Below are 21677 nucleotides of genomic sequence, written 5' to 3' on the forward strand. Positions count from 1 at the left end.
TTTTTTAAATCAATGTGCAAAAACCATATAAACCTACTTTATCTGTATCCAGTACGAATCTAGTATCTAAGAAGTTGTCTTAATAAGAATCTAAATAATCTGCTGTCATTTTATCTTATCTTATAAATGAGATTCATTTTATCTCATAAAATTAAAATTTAAGAATGTTTTATAGTGTTAATCTGTACAGTATTTGTTAGAAACATAAGTATCCAGTTTGCATTTTATTTTAAAAAACATAGTCTTTCATTATAGGTTAGTTTTATATTCTTTTAATATTTAAGACATTGCTTTCCTATTTCATAATGTGCTATTGGGATATTATGATCATCTATTTTTATTACATAGGTATTTGTGTTGTTTAATAAAGTATATTGTACTATATCACTATACTGACTCCTTTTACAAACCTTTAAAAATCATTTTATTCACCATTTATTTTGATAAATTTGTATTACAGTATATATTGCTATTAATGTGTTTTGAAGTATATGTTAGAAATAGAGATAGACATTATAAGTAAAATTGATCAGTAACTATGTTACAGCTTTTAAGTAGCAGATAATTATAGATACATGCACGAATTCTGGTTTTCAAGTTTTTAAAATGATCTAATTTGCTAAAAAGCTGGAATTTTCTGGCTAGCAAATTTAATAAAGATAAAGATTACAAAGGTGTGTGTGTGTATGTGTGTTTTTTGTTTGTGTGTAGTGAGCAATCCTCTACTGTGAGCATCTACATTGTTCTTTGATTTCTAGTGTCCTTAATAGTATCACTTACCTTTGTCTATGGTATAGTAATTCTTGCAAATTCTGCTTGAGTTCACATCTGTCATTCAGGATATTATTGTTCCTAATACATAAAGCTATGAAGGTTTTTTTTTTCTAATTTATTATTCTAGAATAGAAACAACTAAATTTTTTTCCACGTGAAAATAATTTTAGAAATTTCTACAAAGAGCTTATATTTGCATATTTATTTATCAACAAATTCTATTGAATTTAAGACTGAGTTATTTCCATTTTTTTGTTTTTGTTATTTTTCCTCTCTTGGATTTTGGCAGTTGCTAAGGATATTAACCACTCATATTTTTTACTATTTCATCTTGGAGATGCAACTTTTACTGGATGGTGAGTCAGAATTTGAGAGGATTTTCTTTTCACCCCTAATTCTCTGGCATCGCTAAAAGAACACTAGAGTTCCATGTGTCTATTAAAGGATCTTGAAAGACATATTAATGAAAGGATCAATCAGTAAGGATTAGGTCATCTCTAAATGGCATATAATGCAAATTATCTTCTGACAGAACTATCATTATAAAAACCTTTTTCCCTCCATTTAGTACTTGAGCTGAAAGATAACTTGGTTTTACAAGTAATTATAACCAGCAACAAATTAGGAACAATTCTTAATTGTTTAGGTGGAAGTTCATAGCCATATAAATAAAAATTAGGTACTAGGTAGTGTATGAAGGTGACAAATAATGAATTATGATTAACATTTTATGCATCATGATGTTTGAGTTACACACAATAAATAATAATATTCAAATTTTTACAGCGTTATAAAGCAGATACATAGTAATTAGGTTGTAATTTGATGTATTCTTGGAAAATATCGTGTAATTCTTTACCTGTCAACTAGCACTGTTAGCAGCATTGTCCAAAAAACTTGAAGTTAAGGGAAAAAAAAACTATGGTTTACAATAAAAATTGAGTCTGTGTGCTTAACTCTATAGAAGTTTTAATTTTCATGTCTTTTTGCTGACAGTTTGAATAGTTTAGTGTTCTGGTTTCCAGTTGCATAACAAGTTACTCTTCGGATAAATACACTGGTAGTATCAGGGAGCAGTGGATAATGGTTTTCAAACAAGTGAGGATCCAGAAGACCTGGAAAGATTGAACAAAAGAATTCAAACAAAACAGTAGACTAATGGTACTGACTCCAAGTACAAAAGGCTGACACAGTATAGACATGTAGCATTATCTGTAATTCATACTGATGACCCTAAAATGACATGGCTAAACTATATTTAATATAGTCCCTTGATATGATACAAATCATATGATTCTTTAAAAAATTTCCATAAAAAATTAGCAAACCATTAGTTTCATGGCTGAAGTATTGTATGCCCTTAGCTATCTAAGAATCTCAGCCTTCTCATAAAATCAGAAATGCTTATACCCTAAAAGCTTATATACTGATATGCTTAATATAACTGAAATTTTAGCTATTAAAGGTAAATAAGTTGTATTGAGAAAGAAAGAGCATGAAATTGTATGGGTTTGCTATTTAATCTCCTTATTTTACATTTGAAATTATCTAATTTATATTTTTTTCTTAATGCTAGAACACCAGGTATTTGAAATATATTTTTAGATGGTTTAATTGTAACATTGGCATAGTGAGTAAGCTACTGAATTAGTTCTGTTTGATTTTATATTACTATAGATAGAACCATAGTCAACTTTTTTTTTTCCAAGTTCATTTCTTGGGTCTAAAAGGCTTTGGAAAAGTACATATAGTTTGTTCATAGGAAAAAGTTGTAGAGAAAAAAGTGTATAAGTTTGTGACATGTAACCGTATTTAAACTTCTTTATACCTGAATAACCTATCTGCTAAGTTGCTTAACTTTTGTGAAAATCTTGATTCCAAAAATGTATCTTTGGAAAGTCAATTGTTTTTCTTTGTTATTTGTAAATAGATCCTTCTCCTGTTTGTGTAATGAAGGTTATTTAGTATTTATTTGGAATTTTTATTCAAGTGATATGTATTTTAATACATGTTTCTCCATGGTCTTAGTTGTAGAATTCCTAACTTTTGAACTTCTAAGTCAGTAAGTGTTAAACAATAAAGATTATATGACAGATTGGAACGTATTGTTTTTTTTAATTTTAAAAAGCACAAAGAAAGAGGAATATGCCCATTTAGTAAGATGTATTCATCTTTGTTATTTGTTGTTAAATTTCGCTTTGTTATTCCAATTGATGCAAAATTCTTTTAACCAAACACTGAAATAATACAGATTTTTCTTCATTATCAGCAGGATGAGATTGTCTGAAACGAAGAATAGGTATGATAGTTTTCTTAGATTTTGTACATCATAGGTGGCAAAACACTATCAAAACACTTCTTAGTTAATGATTTTTAAATGTACTGAGAAGTACTTTGAAAAACCAAATTCCAAATTCAGTGAGAGAGTGAGATAATTTTGAGAGAATAGTATTAAATTCTGAAAGTAGTCTTACCTCTTTGTGCATTTAAGTATTCTGTTATTTGACATATAAAGATTGTTTTTATTTGCCGTAAATTGTACTAACATGCTATAAACATTAGAAAGTTCATTTGCAGTCTGCATTAAACTTGGAGAAATAGAGAAATGAGGTATAAATTGTATAGCATTGATTGTAGTCTAGGGTACTTCTGTAGAGTTCTAAAATTTTTTGAATAATTATAATGTTTTGGGTTGAATTTATGTATATCTTACATTAGTAAACATTTTAAACTCTAATGGATAAATGATTCATTCTTTAAGTTCAAATTGAAATTGTTATGATATTAGTTTTAAGCACATATGATTGATTGTTATATGCTCTTGATGTTTCTGTGTTTTGGATGGTATTTGTTTTGTCTTTCAATTTTGTTATTGAATTTTTTCCTAAAATGTTTATTTCAGGTTTAGTTTCTCTTTGTCATAAATAATTATTTAATAATTTTATTAGCAAAGAGTAGAAATAAGTATAAGGCTGAAATATATAATAGCTTGTTTTTTTTATCCTTAAAATAGATTTTATATTATTTAAATATCCCAAAAATCTGTTTACCCTGCAGGTGTGATGAATGCAGACTCTGCTACCATTTTGGCTGTTTGGATCCTCCTTTGAAAAAGTCTCCTAAACAAACAGGCTATGGATGGATATGTCAAGAATGTGATTCTTCGTCTTCTAAGGTAAGGGGGAAAGGACGGCAAGGGAAAATATTGTTTCAATTCATTCTGGCAAATTTTCTCTATCGTACCATCAGCTTTCTTACTTTAAAAATAACTAGAATATGAGGTATGGATATTTTAATCTAATCGACAGTAAGTATATATTGTTGTAGTGATTTTATTGTCCTTAGTTTAAGGAAAAAATCTTCTGCTGAATGACATAAATTTTCTTTATTGAATATTTAGTTACTTTGTATATTCTCTATATTACTCTAGCATAAGAAAATGTGTTGTAGTAGTCAATTTGTCACATGGGGAATGACAGGAAAATGACACCCTGAGTCATAAATAATTATGTTAGCCAACAGACTAACCAATGAAATCTACTTATGTTTATAGATGATTCATGTTAAAATATATTAAATGTATTTTGGATGTTTTATAGATCTGTTCTATAAAAAGGAACTAGTTTCTAATATCCGGAACTTATTTCTAATATTAATATAGCTTAGTAGAAAAAATATAATTTCAATAAGGTTGTTTCATAGTTTATCCCTTAAAATAAACCTTGAAATTATTTCTATTGATTATCAACATTTTAACCTCAAGTAGTGGTAACATAGAGTATTATTGTCGATCTCTTTTAAAGTTTGTGAATGAATAGCTAGAGTTTTGATGCTTTGGGTCATTTTACAGAAATATTGAATACATTTGAATAAAGACCTTCTGGTCAGCTGTGGATTAATCAAATTGTTCTTCCTTAAAAAGAATGCCTAGAACTGAGCATGGTGCTGCACACTTGTAATCCCAAAATTTGGGAGGCTGAGACAGGAGGATAGCAGTTTGCGGACAGCCTCAGCTATTTAGTGAGGCCCTCTGCAAGTCATTGAAACCCTGTTTCAAAATAAAGAATAAAAAATGGGGCTGAGGTTATAGCTCAGAAGTTGAATGCCCTGGGTTCAATACCCAGTACTGCAAAAAAAAAAAAAAATGCCTATTGTAGTATGGATATCAAGCTTTTTTTCAGTGCCATGTAAATGAATATTTCTATCATAAATTAAAATTGATACAGAATTTGTCAGATCCTGGAATGAAAAATACTCATTTTATCATTAGTTAACATGATTTACTTCAGTTTAAACCACAGTGGTTTTCAGTAAGTTTATTATTTTTTAACTGCTAAAAAGCATTAGTGATAAGAAAACAAATTTTTAGTTGCCAGAATTTGTATTATAATTACTAAGATATATCAGGACAAAGTGAGAAGTATGCCCCCTTACCTTGTGAATATTCAATAATGAAATTACAACATAACTTAAGAAATTACCCTCTGTATTTTGTGCAATGCTACATATAGTCGTATAGAGCTTTCTAAAAAATTGCAAAAAAACAAACTATAAAAGACTTATGTAAATTTGTTTTCAAACATTGCTTTTCTAACTTGTTTGCTAGGAGAGGAGGAGACCCCAAACCAAAAAAAAATTTTTGCTTAGAAAAATGATTCTATCATATAGAGTCCCACCAGATAGCTATTTAAAATCTATAGTATTTCACTGCATTTCTCATTATCTTCAATACAATATCTGGAATGTATTTTTAATTGTGCCTTAAGACTTTTTGATATTGAATATGCTCCTTTTTGCTGGGTGAGGTGGTACATAGATGCAATCCCAGCTGCTCAGAGGCTGAGGCAAGTTCAAGGCCATCATGGGAAATTTAGTTAAGGTTTGCCTCAAAATAAAATTTTTAAAATGGGTTGGGATGTATATAAATTATATGGTGCTGGCCTAGCATGCGCCCCACCTTGGGTTCAATCCCAGCATAACAACAACAAAAACAACAATAAATAAACAAAAAGCCTGGCTCTTAATAAATAAAAATTACTGAAAACCAACCAATTCTTGCTACTATAGTTTATAATCTTGGGCAACAGCCTTGAATAACAAATAAATTATATGCTATATCATAATAATTATAATACAAATTTGGCATTATACTTATTTTATAAAATCTTTAGTTAAGAGTTTTGAAACTAAAAATTAACTTTTTAGAATTTTAAAATGAGTATACACAGTGCATATATATATATATATATATAATGTAAGTCAACTTGTAACAAATTTGCATTTAATGATATGTTGTGAACTTACATATAAAATATAAAGTAGAACCCATACTATATAATACACACACACACACACACACACACACACACACACATATATATATATTTTTTTTGGTGGCGGTGGTACTGGGGGTGGAACCCAGGGGTTTTTCTACCTCCAGGCTATACTCTCAGACCTATTTTATACTTTCTTTGGAAACAGGGTCTCCCTAAGTTGCTGAGAGCCTCACTAAGTAGCTGAGGCTGGCTTTGAACCTGTACGAGCCTCCCGTCTCAGCCTCCCAAGTGCTGGGATTATAAGTGTGCCACCACATCCAGCAACCTATAGTATATTTTAAACAAATAGGGTAGAATTCACTGTTCACTCATTTACAGGATATACTTGATATAGATCTCCACTACTTGTGTCTTTTGAAACATCCAAAATGAGGATAACTTGTCTTGAAATGGTTAACTGAACATGTATAAATATTTCTTTAAAAAGTGCTGCTTCTAAGTTGTATATATTCACAGATGCCGTGGAGAATTTAAATGTACATTGTGTACTTCACAGTGACTATGCCAGTGCTTATTCTTGCTTTTCATCTTTATTTAAGCTCTGTTTGTTAGAAGCCATAGAACGGACATGACAGGTCATTATCTCACTACTACAAGATGACTTCGTTTAGAGACTTCCATTTGGCCCACTCTTGTTTGATCTTCCTAGCATACAACAATTTTTGAGCAGTAATAAATTGTGGATTCTTGCACATGGGATCCTCATCCAAAGCTCTTATGGACAATTGTTGGAACTACGAGTATACGGCATGCGAGCTGAGGCACTGCCACCTTGATAAGCACTCATATGAAATCTCTGTGAATGAGAAATAACAATTTTTAAGTTTTGGGGTTTTTTTCGTAATTTTGCACCGAGTGTTTAGAATTTTCTAGCCAATATTTTAAAACTTGTGTGTGGGCTGGGCATGGTGGCGCATGGTTGTTATCCTAAGTACTTAGGAGGCTGAGACAGGAGAATTGCAGGTTCACAGCCAGCCTCACATACTTAGTGAGGACCTCTGCAACTCAGGAAGGTCCTGTTTCAAAATAAAGAATAAAAAATAGGGCTGGGGATGTAGCTCAGAGGCAGAATGCCCCTAGGTTCAACTTCTGGCACTGCAAAAACAAACGATCAAAAAAACAAAACAAAATCGTGTGTGTGTGTGTGTGTGTGTGTGTGTGTGTGTGTGTGTGTGTGTCGGTGTGTGTCGGTGTGTGTGTGTCGGTGTGTCTTTGTGTCTATGTGTGTCTGTGCTCTTGAGTAAGTGAGAATTGTGTCTCTTTAAGAACCAAGCAGAACACTCTCTCCAAGGAGTATCTTGCCACAATACATTAAACAAGCACATTTAATTGAACCCAGTAATACTGGAAATTGAATGCCTGAGTTTTATGTATTGTGAAGATTTATGAAAAATATAAAATTAAAATGAATTATCCTTTAAAGTTCTTTTAAATTTGAAGCATATAACTGACCCATAAAAAAAGGACTTTTCAATATTTTAGCTACTCATTTGACCTCTGGGATTTTATATGACATTAGGTTGAATTGTAAGTTTCTGAATTTAGTATGGTTGGCAGAGAATTCATTTTTAAGTAAAACTTGTATCACTTAACTGTCTAAATTCAGTACTCCTCTGTCATTTGTGTAATAAGCCTTACAGCTTAGAAAATGTGTTTTACTGATCTGTACTAAGTTTTGATTTGCCTTTTTATTGATAAAGGTATATAGAAATCTGGGGGGAAATATATTTTTAAAATTCTTTCCTACATTAGAATCCCATAGGACAAATCTTTGGTGGTTGGTAGACTTATTAAAAGTCTAATAAGTAAAACAGTGGTGTGGTCATCTTCCATGATGGCTTAGTTTTGTACTTAAGTTGTAGATTTTCTCCTTGCTGGCACATAGAAGAAAGCCCATAAACTTCTAGTTGATCCTCTTGTCTAGGATCTTGTACCAGACTAAGTTCAGGCTGTTTCCAGATGCTCTAGCATTTTCCTTGGAATGGAAAATTATTTGTATACGTGTCTCTTAATCACACTTTAATTGAGTGATGTACTTTGGAGCTATTAATACTGACTTGCTGTTAACAATACCACAAATTATAGTTGGTACTATGAATTTTTTAAAAGTACAGTGTGTTACTGTTTACACTGAATATATATATATATATATATATATAATTTTTTGCCATTATTTTTTTACTCAAAGAAGTTATTTACTTGACTATCTCAGACATGTTTTCTGAATCCTGTCTCCTGGTAATAGTTTTTTTTTTATCAAATAACAATTTTCATCAAAACAGATTACTGGCCATTCTTTATGGTAGAATTGGAATCAGTACTGATCTCTTTAGTTCTGTAACCTAAGGTGTATTTTATGAGAGCCATATAATACACATTAAGCATATATTTCAATAAATCATGGTCAGGTATTCCTTAAGGTTTTAATATATTTTGTTGTCAATGTTAATAACCGATATTTTAATATACTTCTATATCATATTCAGAAAGAAAAATTCTCTAAACTTCTAAAAATTATTCTACAATTGCAGAATTGAGTAACTGAACCACTTCTTATTTTTATATTCACTATAGACTTGAAAAAACAAGTCATTTTCTAAGTTTGGTGGCACGTGGGTCTAATGTGCTTACAAAGCATGCTGTGGAATACCATATGTGTCACGAAACGAAATCATAACTGAGATAATTAATCAAAGTCCAGTAGGGTGCCATACTACATTGAGATGCCTTTCCAAAGTCACTAACTTCATACAGTTATTTAGTTTAGGTGAATTTATGTTCTTATTTAGAGAAAAAGTCACCTACCAGAAATCTTAGTTAAAGAATATTTTGTTACAGCCTTAAAAAGGTTAATAAAAAGAGAATTATAACCTGTTTAACCTAGTACTTGAAATATTAAAGTTGGTTTATATGGTAAGCCAATGTAAAATAAATCTTATAAATTTCAGAGGGAATATGGGGTATACTAATTACATAAAGTTGCTATTCCAGTATTTAATATATACTGTGAATGAAAAAAGACATTTCACTGTGAAGAAGTGGTTGGCCCTCGTTGAAATAAGCAGATCTGTGAAAGCAACACCTGAATAGTAGAAAAGGCTTAAATCCTAGCATCAAAATCAGGCTGGAATTTCATTTAGTCTAGATGTAACTTATTCTAATTTTTTAAAAATTTTATTTAATTATTTCATCACTTTGTGGAGTTAATTATCTATAAATTTTCCTTCTAATCTGCATATTATGGTTAAAGAAACATTTACCTTTTTACCTATAACTAATATAGACCTCTATAGTAATCTTCAAATCTAAGCTAAGTAAATTCAAAGAATGAACTCTGAAAGGTGAGTGGAATTCAGTTCTGAAATAAATATATTTAAACATTCTAATTTTGATGTTCTAATATACTCTTGACTAAGATAAGAAATTGCAAATTGAGGATTGGAGATAATAGTGAAAGTACATTATACTATTGTGTTAATTACTTTTTTTTTTTTCCAGTACTGGGGATGGAACCCAGGAGCTTTCTACCACCAGGCTACCCTCCCAGACCTATTTTCATATTTTATTGGGAAACGGGATCTAATTAAGTTGCTGAGAGCCTCACTAAGTAACTGAGGCTGGCTTCTAAACTGCATTATCCTCCTGTCTCAGCCTCCCAAGCATGAGCCACCACGCCTGGTTAATTACATTTTAATATGTTAATTTTTTACATTTCTTAAATTAGGATATGTATCTCTAAGTAGCTTATATCTTTAAGTGATAATAATTCTTTTTACATAAAATTTTCATTAAATTGATGGAAGTTGTGTAACATAAGGCATTGTATTATAGAGAAATAGAGTACCTTAAATTATGTAGAAAGTCAAAGTACACAGTATGGTGTAGAGGAATGAGCTTGAGTAGGGTTCAGTTCGTAAGTATTTATGCTTGTCACCTACAGCTGCCAGCCTCGGCCAGTCCAGGGGTCTTGAAGGAGGCGTAGGGTCGGCGAAATTGAAGGATTAGAGACGCCGTGCTTAGTAGCAGGGGGAAGGCATCTCTGCCTGTGCCCTAGAATATACTTTATACATGAATCTGACAAATTACAGCAAGCCACATCATACGTATTTTGCTTTTCATTTAGTTTTTTTTAAAAACCACATTACACATACATTGTTTTTCATTTAGTTTTTCATTAACCTGAATTCCATGTAGCAGGCACACCTCGAAGCCACCTGTTTTTCCTGTTTTTTTAGTTTAGTTTTGTTTTGTTTTTTGTATGCTTTTACATGGAAATATTTGGTATTAACAACTTTTGGCAAAACATACCCTTAGTACACCTGGATACAAACAACTTTTAGCAATACATGTTTTCAATATATCTAGGTACATTTTGCACTTTATTTGAAACAATTCAACCTGCCTCAATGAGCTCATATCCCAATTCCCAAAATTATCCAAATTAACGTTATATAAATCATTCTGGTTACCTAGCCACAAACATCAATTTTATTCTAATTATTAACCTAACTAAAAATGGAGTTCTGCAAACCACGTTCGAACCTAAAGCTAAACCGAAAGTACAGAAAACAAGGGGCTTTTCCATTAAAAAGAACACAAAGATTTTAAAATACCTTTAAGGGGCACAAAACACTTTACTTTTATATTTTATATTTTAAAATACTAAATATACAATTTATTTTCTTACATTCTTATGATCTTTGATCAAAAACACCAGGAAGGGGGGGGGGCTCTGCCTAGCTGATTTCTCCATCACACATAATAAACTTTAACTAAACTTATCCTTAACTACTAAATGCTAAACTTACTACTTCTACTTCTAAAATTAGCTATTAATTTTATTTTTATTTTTGACTCCTAGGTATTCTATAACTTATTTTGACCCAACCACCAAATTTATACTAAACTTATTCTATTTCTTTAACATTACAATGCCTACATCTAATTTCCTATAATACCCATTCTATTAGTAACTTTTAATTCTGCTTACATTGTCTTTGGATGTACAATATTTTTTTTTATTTTTTATGAAGTTTACTTGTTTATTCTTTTGTTGCCCGTGCCTTTGGAATCATATCCAAGAAATTCCTGCCAATTTTAATATTGTGAAGTTTTATGACCCAGGTTTTCTTGTAAGAGTTTATAGTCTTAAGATTTACATTTAGGTCTTTTTTCTATTTTGAGTTAATATTTGTATAAGGTGTTAGGTAAGGGTCCAATTTTATTCTTTTTCATGTAATTATTATTGTTCAACAATATTTAGTGAAAAGATTATTTCCTTCACCAAATATTCTTGGAAACCTTGTCAAACATAACTTGGCCATATATGGAAGAATTTATTTCTAGGCTTTTTATTTTACTCCAATGGTTTATATATCTGCCTTTATAGCATTACTATACTGTTTTGATTATTGTAGCTTTATAAGGTTTGAAATCAGAAAATGTACATCTTCTAGCTGTGTTCTTTTTCAAGATAGTTTTGGGTATTTAGAGTTCATATTTCATGTTAGGATATATTTTTCTTAAATAAAATAAATAAATGTAAAAAAATAAGCCCCACTAGTAATAGGAAAAATATCTATTAGTAAATGGAATCTGCTTTCGTGATTACAACAGATAGAATGAAATCTAGAGATTATTTCTAAAATAAATGGATTGAGAAATGATGTTCCTAGCTAAGGTATGGAAAGATGGGTGTGAAGATGATCTAACTGAAGGCCCTTTCTTCACAACATTCAACAAAATAAGTATCTATATTAAGGGAGACCCTCCTGTAATGATTTATGTAGACCCATCAGAGACTAATCTGTTGAACTTTGAGGGAGGTAAGAGGAAGGGATCTAAAAACAATTTTTTTTTTTTTTTTTTTTTTTTAGTTTAGCACTGAGCATTGTATTTTAGCTGAGTCAAATCTTACTGTTTAATGTTTATCAGAGTTGTGAAGTTTGAAAACCTGAATTGTGAAAAGAAACAAAAGTCAACTATATCCAGTCTCTGTAAACAAAGTTCAAGAATATTCTTATTTGTGCAATGTCAGCCACTTTGTGTACACGCTAGAAGATTTGTATTGTCTTTTTTTCAATATCAGCATTCCTTTGCAGTAACAATTTCTCTTACCTTATTTATAAATGGACTAAACATTAAAGACAATGTAGTTTACACTCCATTTGTTTTTTTTAATGATAATTCTTGTGTTAATTCTTTGGTTTATTCAAAGTGTATGAATTATTACTTCACTTATAAAAGGTTAAAAAAATGGTACCTAGCTTAGCCATCTTTTTCTGTGATTTCTGACTTATCTCAGTTTTAGGCTTACTATATTGTTCCTCTCCCTACCACCTTGGACTATATTCATATGCTAAATCTAATCTCTTACCACCTAATATACAACCTATTTTAATGTTTTCTCTGAAGGTTTCTTAAAGGTTTATGTTGTAGTATTATACCTTCACTGAAGTTAAGTTGGTTTTTTGTTAAATGTACCTTCAATAATGGCTACAGATGATTATCTGCTTCACTGGTTTGAAAACTCTTTAAAGTGTGCCTATAGAGGTTGAAATTTTTAGAATCACTTTGAAAAGTTCAAGCTGCATCAAAGCATTTTTGTCAGCAATTGTTCACTTTTGTGTTCTTGAGGGATGGACTATTCCCTCAGTTTTTGAAGATACAGTCTTTACATTCTATTTCGGTAGTCATAGTTATAAATAGAGGGTATCAAATACACTTTTAAATCAGTTTCTGAGATGAATAGGTAGCTTAATGAGTCACAGGTATAAGGTATTTCAGGATACCATATTTTATTATTTCAGTGCAACAGTTTCAACTAAAGCAAATCATTACTTAATAAATAAATTTAAAATTTATTCTAGTGTCCAATCATTAATTACAATTAATTTTTCCTACTCTGTCAGTTTAAGAGTATGAATGAAGTAGATATCCTCAGAAAACATTCTCTAATCTTTTACAAGATGGTAAAGTGGTATGTGAACATTTTCTACCTTTCTCTGTGATAATGTTGAAGTCAGCCTGTTTACAGCATAAAGACTTTATTAAATAATTTATTGAGTAGGGCATGGTGGCACACATCTCTAATTCCCACTACTTGAGAAACAGAGACAGGAGGATTGCAGCCTTATCAACTTAGAGAGATTCTCGGCAATCTAGCGAGACCATTAAAAAAAAAGTAAATTAACTATCATCTTAATTTTTCACTACATGCTTCCAAGTTTACTACACATGCATGTGATTTTTGCAGTGAGGCAAACTTCCTTTCTTTTTAAGTATTCCAAAATTCTCAAATTTTCTCTTCCTTCTGGAACACAACTTTTTCCTGGCTTTAAAGCTACATTTGGAAACATGGCATTCTCTATGTTTGTCAAGAATGTTTGTGCTTCTTTTTCTCTAAAAAAATTTCCTAAGATAGAAACCTCCCTATTATGATCAAATATAGTTACTTCTTTGCTTTTAAAATCACAAATGACAGTAAAAAAAGAAAAGCTGATGGTACAAATAAAGTACTGTAGGAACTGAGAGAATAGGATGATTGCTTTCAGCTCCAAAAATCAAAAAGAGATTATGGATAGTATGCCATTTGAAATTAAGAAGACTAGGTACTATTTGACAGAAATGCCAGTTAAAATATGCTAGATTATGTAACAAAGTATGCACATTGTAAGAGGAGTAAGCAACACAAGTTGGTATCTCATTCTTTTAACATGTGGATATAGGCAGCCAGAGTAGCTCTGTGCATCAGAGTCACTTGGAAACTCAAGCTGATGTAGGTTTTATGTCACCACATCTGGTTCACAGCACCGTAGCAAAGAAATTTGGCAGATTATCTACTGCTTTTAGAAGCATATTTGGAAATTGACACACATCACTCCAGGCCACAGTCTGTAAATTACGTAGATAAATATTAACTTCAGAAGCTATGTAAGCTAATGCTGCTTTACTGTGCGTCGCTATACTAACAGAGCCTTTTTTGGTATTTGAAGCAATATAAGAAAATCTTTGGAGAGAGAGAATGTAGGTACATTTGTATAGGGAAACTGCATAATAGATTGAAAAATAGTGAATATAGTAATAGTACTTGCTAATTTGTTTGCATAATTTCTCTTTGCTTTTTTTAGATAGCATTTGATATTTTATGAGTAATTTTAGGTTTACCGAAGATTTTAGTTAAAACCACAGAGTTCCTGTGTGCCCTTCATTCTTGCTGCCATCTTCCTAATTTACCTGGCTGTTATTTTCCACTAGTATGCTACATTTGTTAAAATTGATGAGCCAATATTGATATATTATTATTAATTAAAGCCTATAGTTTGCATTAGGGTTTACTCTTTGTGTTATACACTTTGTGTTTCAACAAATGCATAATGATATGTACCCACCATTTTGTTGTCATACAAATGGTTTTACCGCCATAAAGATTTCCTGGAGTCCACCTATTCAGCCTGCCCTCCTTGCCCTCAAAGCCCCTGTTTGCCTTTTTCATAGTTCTCATTGTTCTGCATCATTGCCAGATTGGTGTTTTCAGTGTTTTGGGGTATACACATTCTCACAGGTGTGTGGCAGTATCAGATTGGTATTTGAGTTTACAATTCCCTAATGATGTGATGTTGAGTATCTTCTCATATATTTCATTGCTGTATGTTTGTCCTCTTTGATGAAGTATCAGTTCAGATTTTCTGCTTATTTTTAATTGGGTTGTTTACTTTCTTATTGTTGAGTTTCATATTCTCTGTATATTGGGGGTGCCAATCCTTTATTGGGTATGTACTTTGCAAATATTTTCCCCAAGTCAGTATCTTGTCATTTTATCCTATGAATACGGTCCTTTGCAAAACAGAACTAACAATGAAATCCAACTTAATGTTTTCCTTCATGGTTCATACTTTTAGTATCAATTTAAGCAAAGTCATCACAGCCATCTTGATTTTATCTTATCTCCTATGAGTCTTAGTGTTTTGCTAGATTTTTTTTTTTTTGGTGTATTTAGTCATACATCTTAATGGGGTACAAGATGGTAGAGGCATACATGTTCACATCACTCATTTAGTCCTTCCCCAATTCCCACCCTATGTATTCCCCCTTCTTCCTTCTCATGTTTGGCTTACTGATTGATATGTTTGTGAATGTAGGTCATGTACATTAGGGAATTTCCCTCTTCTTCCCTCCCACTCCCTCAGTTAGATCACCTTATTTGCTCATCTGTGTTTTTTTTTTCTTCATGTACAATTCTTCCTATGATTCATTTTCTCCCTAGCTTCCTCATAATTAGAGAGAGCATCAGATTTCTTGTTACTGACTTATCTTCCTTAGCACAATGTTCTCTAGTTCCATCCATTTCCCCTTAAAGGATGTAATTTTGTTCTTCTATATGGCTGAGTAAATTCCCATTGTGTACATATCCCATAATTTTATAATCAATTCACCTGTTGGTGGACATCTTGTCTCGTTCCATAGTTTGGCAATTGTGAATTTTTGAGCTGTGAACATAAATACACACGTATTAGTTTGTTTTCCATTCTTTTGGGTAGATACCCAAAAGTCATATTGCTGGATCATATGGTAAGTTCATTCCCATTCTTCTGAGAATCCTCCATACTGTTTTCCAAAGTGGTTGCACTTATTTGCAATCCCACCAACAATATATTAGAGTTTCCACTTCTCTACATCCTTGTCAGTATTTGTTGTTTTTTGTGTTTTGAATGATTTCCATTCTAGTTAGAGTTAGGTGAAATCTCAGGGTAGTTTTGATTTGCATCTCTCTGATTGCTAATGATGTTGAACATTTTTTCATGCATTTATTGGCCATTTGAATTTCTTCTTTTGTGAAGTGTCTATTTAGTTCACTTGCCCATTTTTTTGATTGGGTTATTTGTTTTCTTAGTACTGAGTTTCTTGAGTTCTCTGTACATTCTAGATATTATTCCTCTATTAGAGGAATCATTGGCAAATATTCTCTCCCATTCTGTCAGCTCTTTTGAAGCTTTTGATAGTTTCCTTTGCTGTACAGAAGCTCTTCAGTTTAATGCAATCCCACATATTGATTCTCCTTTTTATTTGTTGTGCTTTGGGGGTCCTGTTGAGAGAGTATTTACCTGTGCCTATGTGTTGAAGTGTTAGACCAATGCTCTCTTCAAGGAGCTGCAAAGTCTCTGGTCTGATTTCCAAATCCATGATCCATCTTGAATTGACTCTTGTTCAGGGTGAGAAAGTGGGGTTTATTTCCATTTTTATGCGAATGATTAACCAGTTTTGCCGACACCATTTTTTGAAGAGGATATCTTTTTTCTAGTGTATGCTTTTGGCCCCTTTGTCAAAAATCAATTTACTTTGAGAGTGCAGATTTGTTTCTGAGTCTTCTATTCTGCTCCATTGATCTATGTATTTGTTTTTGTGCCAATACCCATGCTGTTTTTTTTTACTAGTATGGCTTTGTAGTATAGTTTGAAGGTAGGTATTGTGATACCTCCTGCCTGGTTCTTGTTGCTGAGAAGTACTTTGGCTATTTTAGTTTCTTTGTTGTTACAAATTAATTTACGGACTAATTTTTCTATGTCTGTGAGGAATGATCTTGGTAATTTAATGGGTATTGCATTGAATCTATGTATCACTTTTAGAGGAAAGGTCATTTTGATGTTATTTATTCTGCTTATCCAAGAACATGGAAAATCTTTCCACCTTCTAGTGTCTTTGATTTCTTTTTTCAATGTTTTATAATTTTTTTTGTAGAGGTCTTTAACCTCCTTGGTTAGGTTTATTCCTAAGTATTTTATATTTTGTGGGCTTCTCCTGAAGCAGTACAAATAGAAAAAGAAGAACTAATACTATCTGTAATTGCAGATAACAAGATACTACACAAACACAATAAAAAAAAAACCTATAGAACTAATCAACAAATTCAGCAAAATGTCTGGACAAAATCAATCTTAAAAAATCAGAAGTTTTCCTGTATGCCAATCATAAGTCCACTGAAAAAGAAATTCAGAAACCACTGGATATCCCACAAAAAAAAAAAAAATACTTAGCAATAAACTTAACTAATGAGGTAAAAGACCTCTACAAAGAAAATTTTATTTAAAAAAATTTTTTTTGCATGTGGATGTTCAAGTGTTCAAGCCCATTTGTTAATATTCAAAATTCATATACTTTCAGATATACCGAGAGTTAGCGATGAGAATGTTTTTTATTGGAAGTTATGGTTATTTATTTGAAAATGGATGTTATTGTACATATTTAGGCCATATAATATGATATTTTGAGACACAGAGCCTTTAGGAGGTTAAGGTAGTGATGCAGTTAACATATCCATCATCTCAAATGTTTACTTTTTTGATTTTGCTGTAGGAACACTATGAACTTAGTATAATTTTATTTCCTTTATGCTTCATGTTGTACATTATATCTCTAGACTTGTTACAAGTCTGCTACTTTGTATCCTATGATCTATATTTCCCCATTTTCTTTCCATTATAATCCCCTTTCCCTGTATATTTAAATTAATATACCTATGTATTGATAATATACCTATAACATACCATGCCACAGTTTCTTGATCAATTTGTTAAAAAAAAACACCAATTAGATGACGTCCATGTCTGCTGCTCAGAATACTGCTGCAACGAATGCAGAGTGAGTTCTGTTAACAGATCGCTTTTTATATGCTTTTGGGGATGAAAAAAAAGAGAAATTACTGAGTCCTAGTAGTTCTGTTTATTGTTTTATTAGAAACTTTCATGGAAAAAAAAGTTTTTTTGCAGTACTGGGGATGGGACCCAGGGGCATTCTACCTCTGAGCTACACCTCAGCCCTATTTTTTATTCTTTATTTTGAAACAGGGTCTCACTGAGTTGCAAAGAACCTCACTGAGGTTCTAAGTAGCTGAGGCTGTCTGTGGGCCACAATCCTCTGGTTTCAGCCTTCTGAATGTTAGGATTACAAACATGCACCACCATGCCTGACTGCATGCTATTTTTCTAATAACTATACTAATCTACATTCTCACCAAGAGTATATAGGAGTTCTGTTTTCTCCACCACACTCTGACCTATCTTTTTTACCTTTGATAATAGCCATACTAGTGTAAGGTCATAGTGTAAGGTGGTATCTCGAGGTGGTTTTGGTTTGCCTTTTTCTGGTGATTAATGATGCTAAGCACCTTTTCATATACCTGTTAGCAATATTTATGTCTTTTTTGGAGAAATGTCTATCTATGTCTGAAATTAAGAACAAGACCATTTGCATTAGCAGAGAGAGACAGACAGACAGACAGACAGACAGAAACAGACAACAGACAGAGACACTTAGGTAAAAATCTAACAAGTTTAAAATAGGTAAATCTAACAAACTACAATATCTACCTAAGGAAAATTTCAAATTTATGATAAAATAAATCAAAGAAGTACTAAATGAATAGAGAGATATTTGATGTCCATGGATAAAAAATACTTAATATTGGCAAGATTTTAGTTCTTCTCAACTTTAACTACAGAGTCAGTGCAATATCAGTTAATCTCCCAGTTGGCTATTCTGTGGATTCCACTAACAGTTTTTAAAGTTAAGACAAGACAGTACTTGAATGGAGAACAAAATCAGAGCACTTGCAACACCATCCTTAAACTTACTATCAAGCTACAGAAATCAAGATAATGTGGATTTTGGTGAGAAAATAGATCAATGGAACAGAGTAAATAGCTCAGAAGTAGATATATTACACATAAGCTAAACAGCTTATCTTCAATAAAAAACAAAGCTAACTTGATTGAGAAAGCATAATCTTTTTAGCTAACAATGTTTTTAATGCAGAGTGGTTGAGACAATAGATTGAGACCATATCATAAAGACTTGTAAACATTGTATCATGAGTTTATAGCCACTGAAAGTCGTTTAGAAGGCCTTTGGAGGAGGTTAAGGATCAAGAGAGAAGAGGAGAATCCAATCTCCAGAGCGCCTTCCTAAGCGAAGTACTCCCTTTCTCTATTAGAACTTCAGTGTTCAGCACAGTTCACGGGGGTGTTCTTACTTTAAACATTGAGGCCACCTGAAATTCTACCAATTATACATTTGGATTCTCCTCTTAAAAACACCATTGTTATATTATTTTCCAAACATTATATCAAGAAGTCGTTCCTCTGGGTACTTAACCTTCTTTTTTTTTTTTCTTTCTTTTTTTTTTTTTATTGGTGCACTGTATTCATACATCATAGTGGGATACAAACTTTTGTAGACATACATGCACACATCACCCAGTCAGCCCCCACCCGAACCCCACCCCATTCTCTCCCCATCCCTCTCTCCCATGCTTGGCTTAGTGGTTGACATCTAGTATTATAGCAATTTATCTAGTATTATAGCAATTTATGTGATAATCTCACATAACAGTTTCATTTGTCTGATACCAAGCTTTTGGTGACTTAATGATAACATTTCAATATTTCTTTTTACTTTCTTTCTTACCAGAGAATATTTTTTTTCTATTTTTTTTAGGTGAAACTATCATATATTTATATATTTATTTTTCAGAAAAAAAATCTATCCTAATATGGAAAATGGACTCTAGATACCCAAAACGATCTTGAAAAAGAACAAAGCTAGAAGATATATATTTTCTGATTTCAAACCATATAAAGCTACAATAATTGAAACACTGTAGTACTATTCTAAAGGCAGATATATAAACCATTGGAGTTAAGTAAAAGCCTAGAGCTAAATTCTTCCCTATATTGTCAAGTTATTTTTGACAAGGTTTCCACGAACATTTGGTGGTGGAAATAATAATCTTTTAACTAAATATTGTTGAAACATAATAATTACATGGAAAAGAATAAAGTTGGACCCTTACCTAATCCCATATACAAATATTAACTCAAAATAGATAAAAGACCTAAATATAAATCTTAAGACTATAAACTTTTAGAAGAAAATCTGGGTCATAAAACCTCACAACACTGAAATTGGCAGTGATTTCTTGGATATGATTTCAATGGCACAGGCAACAGAAGAGTATACAAACTCCCTAAAAAATAAATTAAAAAAAATATTGTATATCCAAAGACAATGTAAACAGAGTTAACAGTTACTAATAGAATGGGATAAAATATTTCCAAATGCTATATCTGAAGGTATATTAATATTCCAACTAGAAATCCTAAAAATTAACAACAATAAAGGCAAACAATACCATTTAGAGATAGGTAAAAGACTAACATAAATAATGAATCTCCACAGATAACCAGTCTTAGTTGTCTGTTGGATGGAAACTCTTGTTTCTCTGGTTCTGGTGTGTGTTACCTATTTCTTCTTTGTAGTTAATCTCTTTGAGTATTTTCTCTAGTGCTGGTTTTGAAGACATAAATTCCTTCAGTTTCTGTTTGTCATGGAAGCTTCTTATTTCCCCATCTAATTTGATAGAAAGTTTTGCTGGGTAGGAAATTTTTGGCTGGAAGTTGTTTTCTTTCAGAGTTTGGAATATGTTACTCCAAGCCCTTCTGGCTCTCATGACTTGGTTTGGGAAGTCTGGAGTGATTCTAATTGGTTTGCCTCTGAATGTCACTTGGCCCTTTGCTTTTGTTGCCTTTTAGATTCTCTGCTTGGCTTCCACATTGGTCATTTTGACAATTATGTGGCGTGGGGATCCTCTTCTCCGATCCTGTCTAAAGGGAGTTCTATAAGTTTCCTGGACCTGTGTATCAACCTCTTGCTCTATGTTTGGAAAATTTTCTGCTATTACTTCCTTGAAGAGATTGTTGATCCCTTTGGTTTCACTTTCTTTTCCCTCCTCTATTCCAATTATTCTTAGGTTAGCTCTCTTAAAATGGGCCCATATTTCTTCAATATCAGATTCCTGCTGTTGGATATTTTTTCCTAGATTAGAAACTATGAGTTCATTTTTGGAATGATCATCTTCTAAGAGCGAGATTCTGTTCTCCATGTGGTCTAATCAGTTGATCATTCTTTGAATTGAGGCCTTTACTTCATTAATTGCATCCTTTATCTCTTTTTGGCTCTCTTTGAGTTCTTTTCGAAGCACCTCTATTATTTCTACAGTTATTTTCCTGATTTGATCTTCTAGAAATCTCTGATTTTCTGTTTTATCGGGATCTGATGTTGTGGGGTTGTGGGCATTCATTGCTCCAGTATTATTTCTCTTTCCCATGATTTAGAAAGTTTGTGCCTTCTCTGGGTTCTTCCCTTGGGTCACTATGACTTCATTTAAGGTGTTCTGGATCTCGAGTCTGTAGTATCTCAGACCCCACTACTCCTTTACTGGGTTGTATCACAGAGTCTCCGACCCAGAGAGTCGATAGAGGCTGCTTTAGACTGTGGGGGGTGCCAGGTTGCACGTTCTCCTATGGTGTGATATCTCTGCCACCGCCCCTCCCCCACTGGGTCAAGTCCCAGGGAGTACAGTACTGGGATTTCTCCTCTTTGGCCCGCAATTTGACTCACTGTTCTTGAGTACGCAGATGTAGCTGTACTGGATTCGGTGAATTCTCTGCTGCTGCCGCTGGTGGCAATATGGCGCCGCTGCCACGCCCTCGGCCGTGAGGCTGGCTTATTTCT

At 32.3% G+C, this 21677-nt stretch overlaps 1 protein-coding gene across 1 annotated transcript in view; it reads left to right on the forward strand.

Moving 5' to 3' along the window:
- Positions 1-21677, forward strand: part of PHF14 (PHD finger protein 14) — a gene marked incomplete at both ends in the record, with an annotated part of 210215 nt that overhangs the window by 153911 nt on the left and 34627 nt on the right. Inside the window, one exon of the mRNA XM_080701123.1 lies at positions 3832-3949. Within this exon, the coding sequence (XP_080557249.1) occupies positions 3832-3949 (118 nt within the window). The remainder of the gene's footprint in view (positions 1-3831; positions 3950-21677) is intronic.

The sequence above is a fragment of the Muscardinus avellanarius genome (assembly GCF_963383645.1).
Source record: "Muscardinus avellanarius genome assembly, chromosome: 9".
In the NCBI taxonomy this organism is placed as follows: Eukaryota; Metazoa; Chordata; class Mammalia; order Rodentia; family Gliridae; genus Muscardinus; species Muscardinus avellanarius.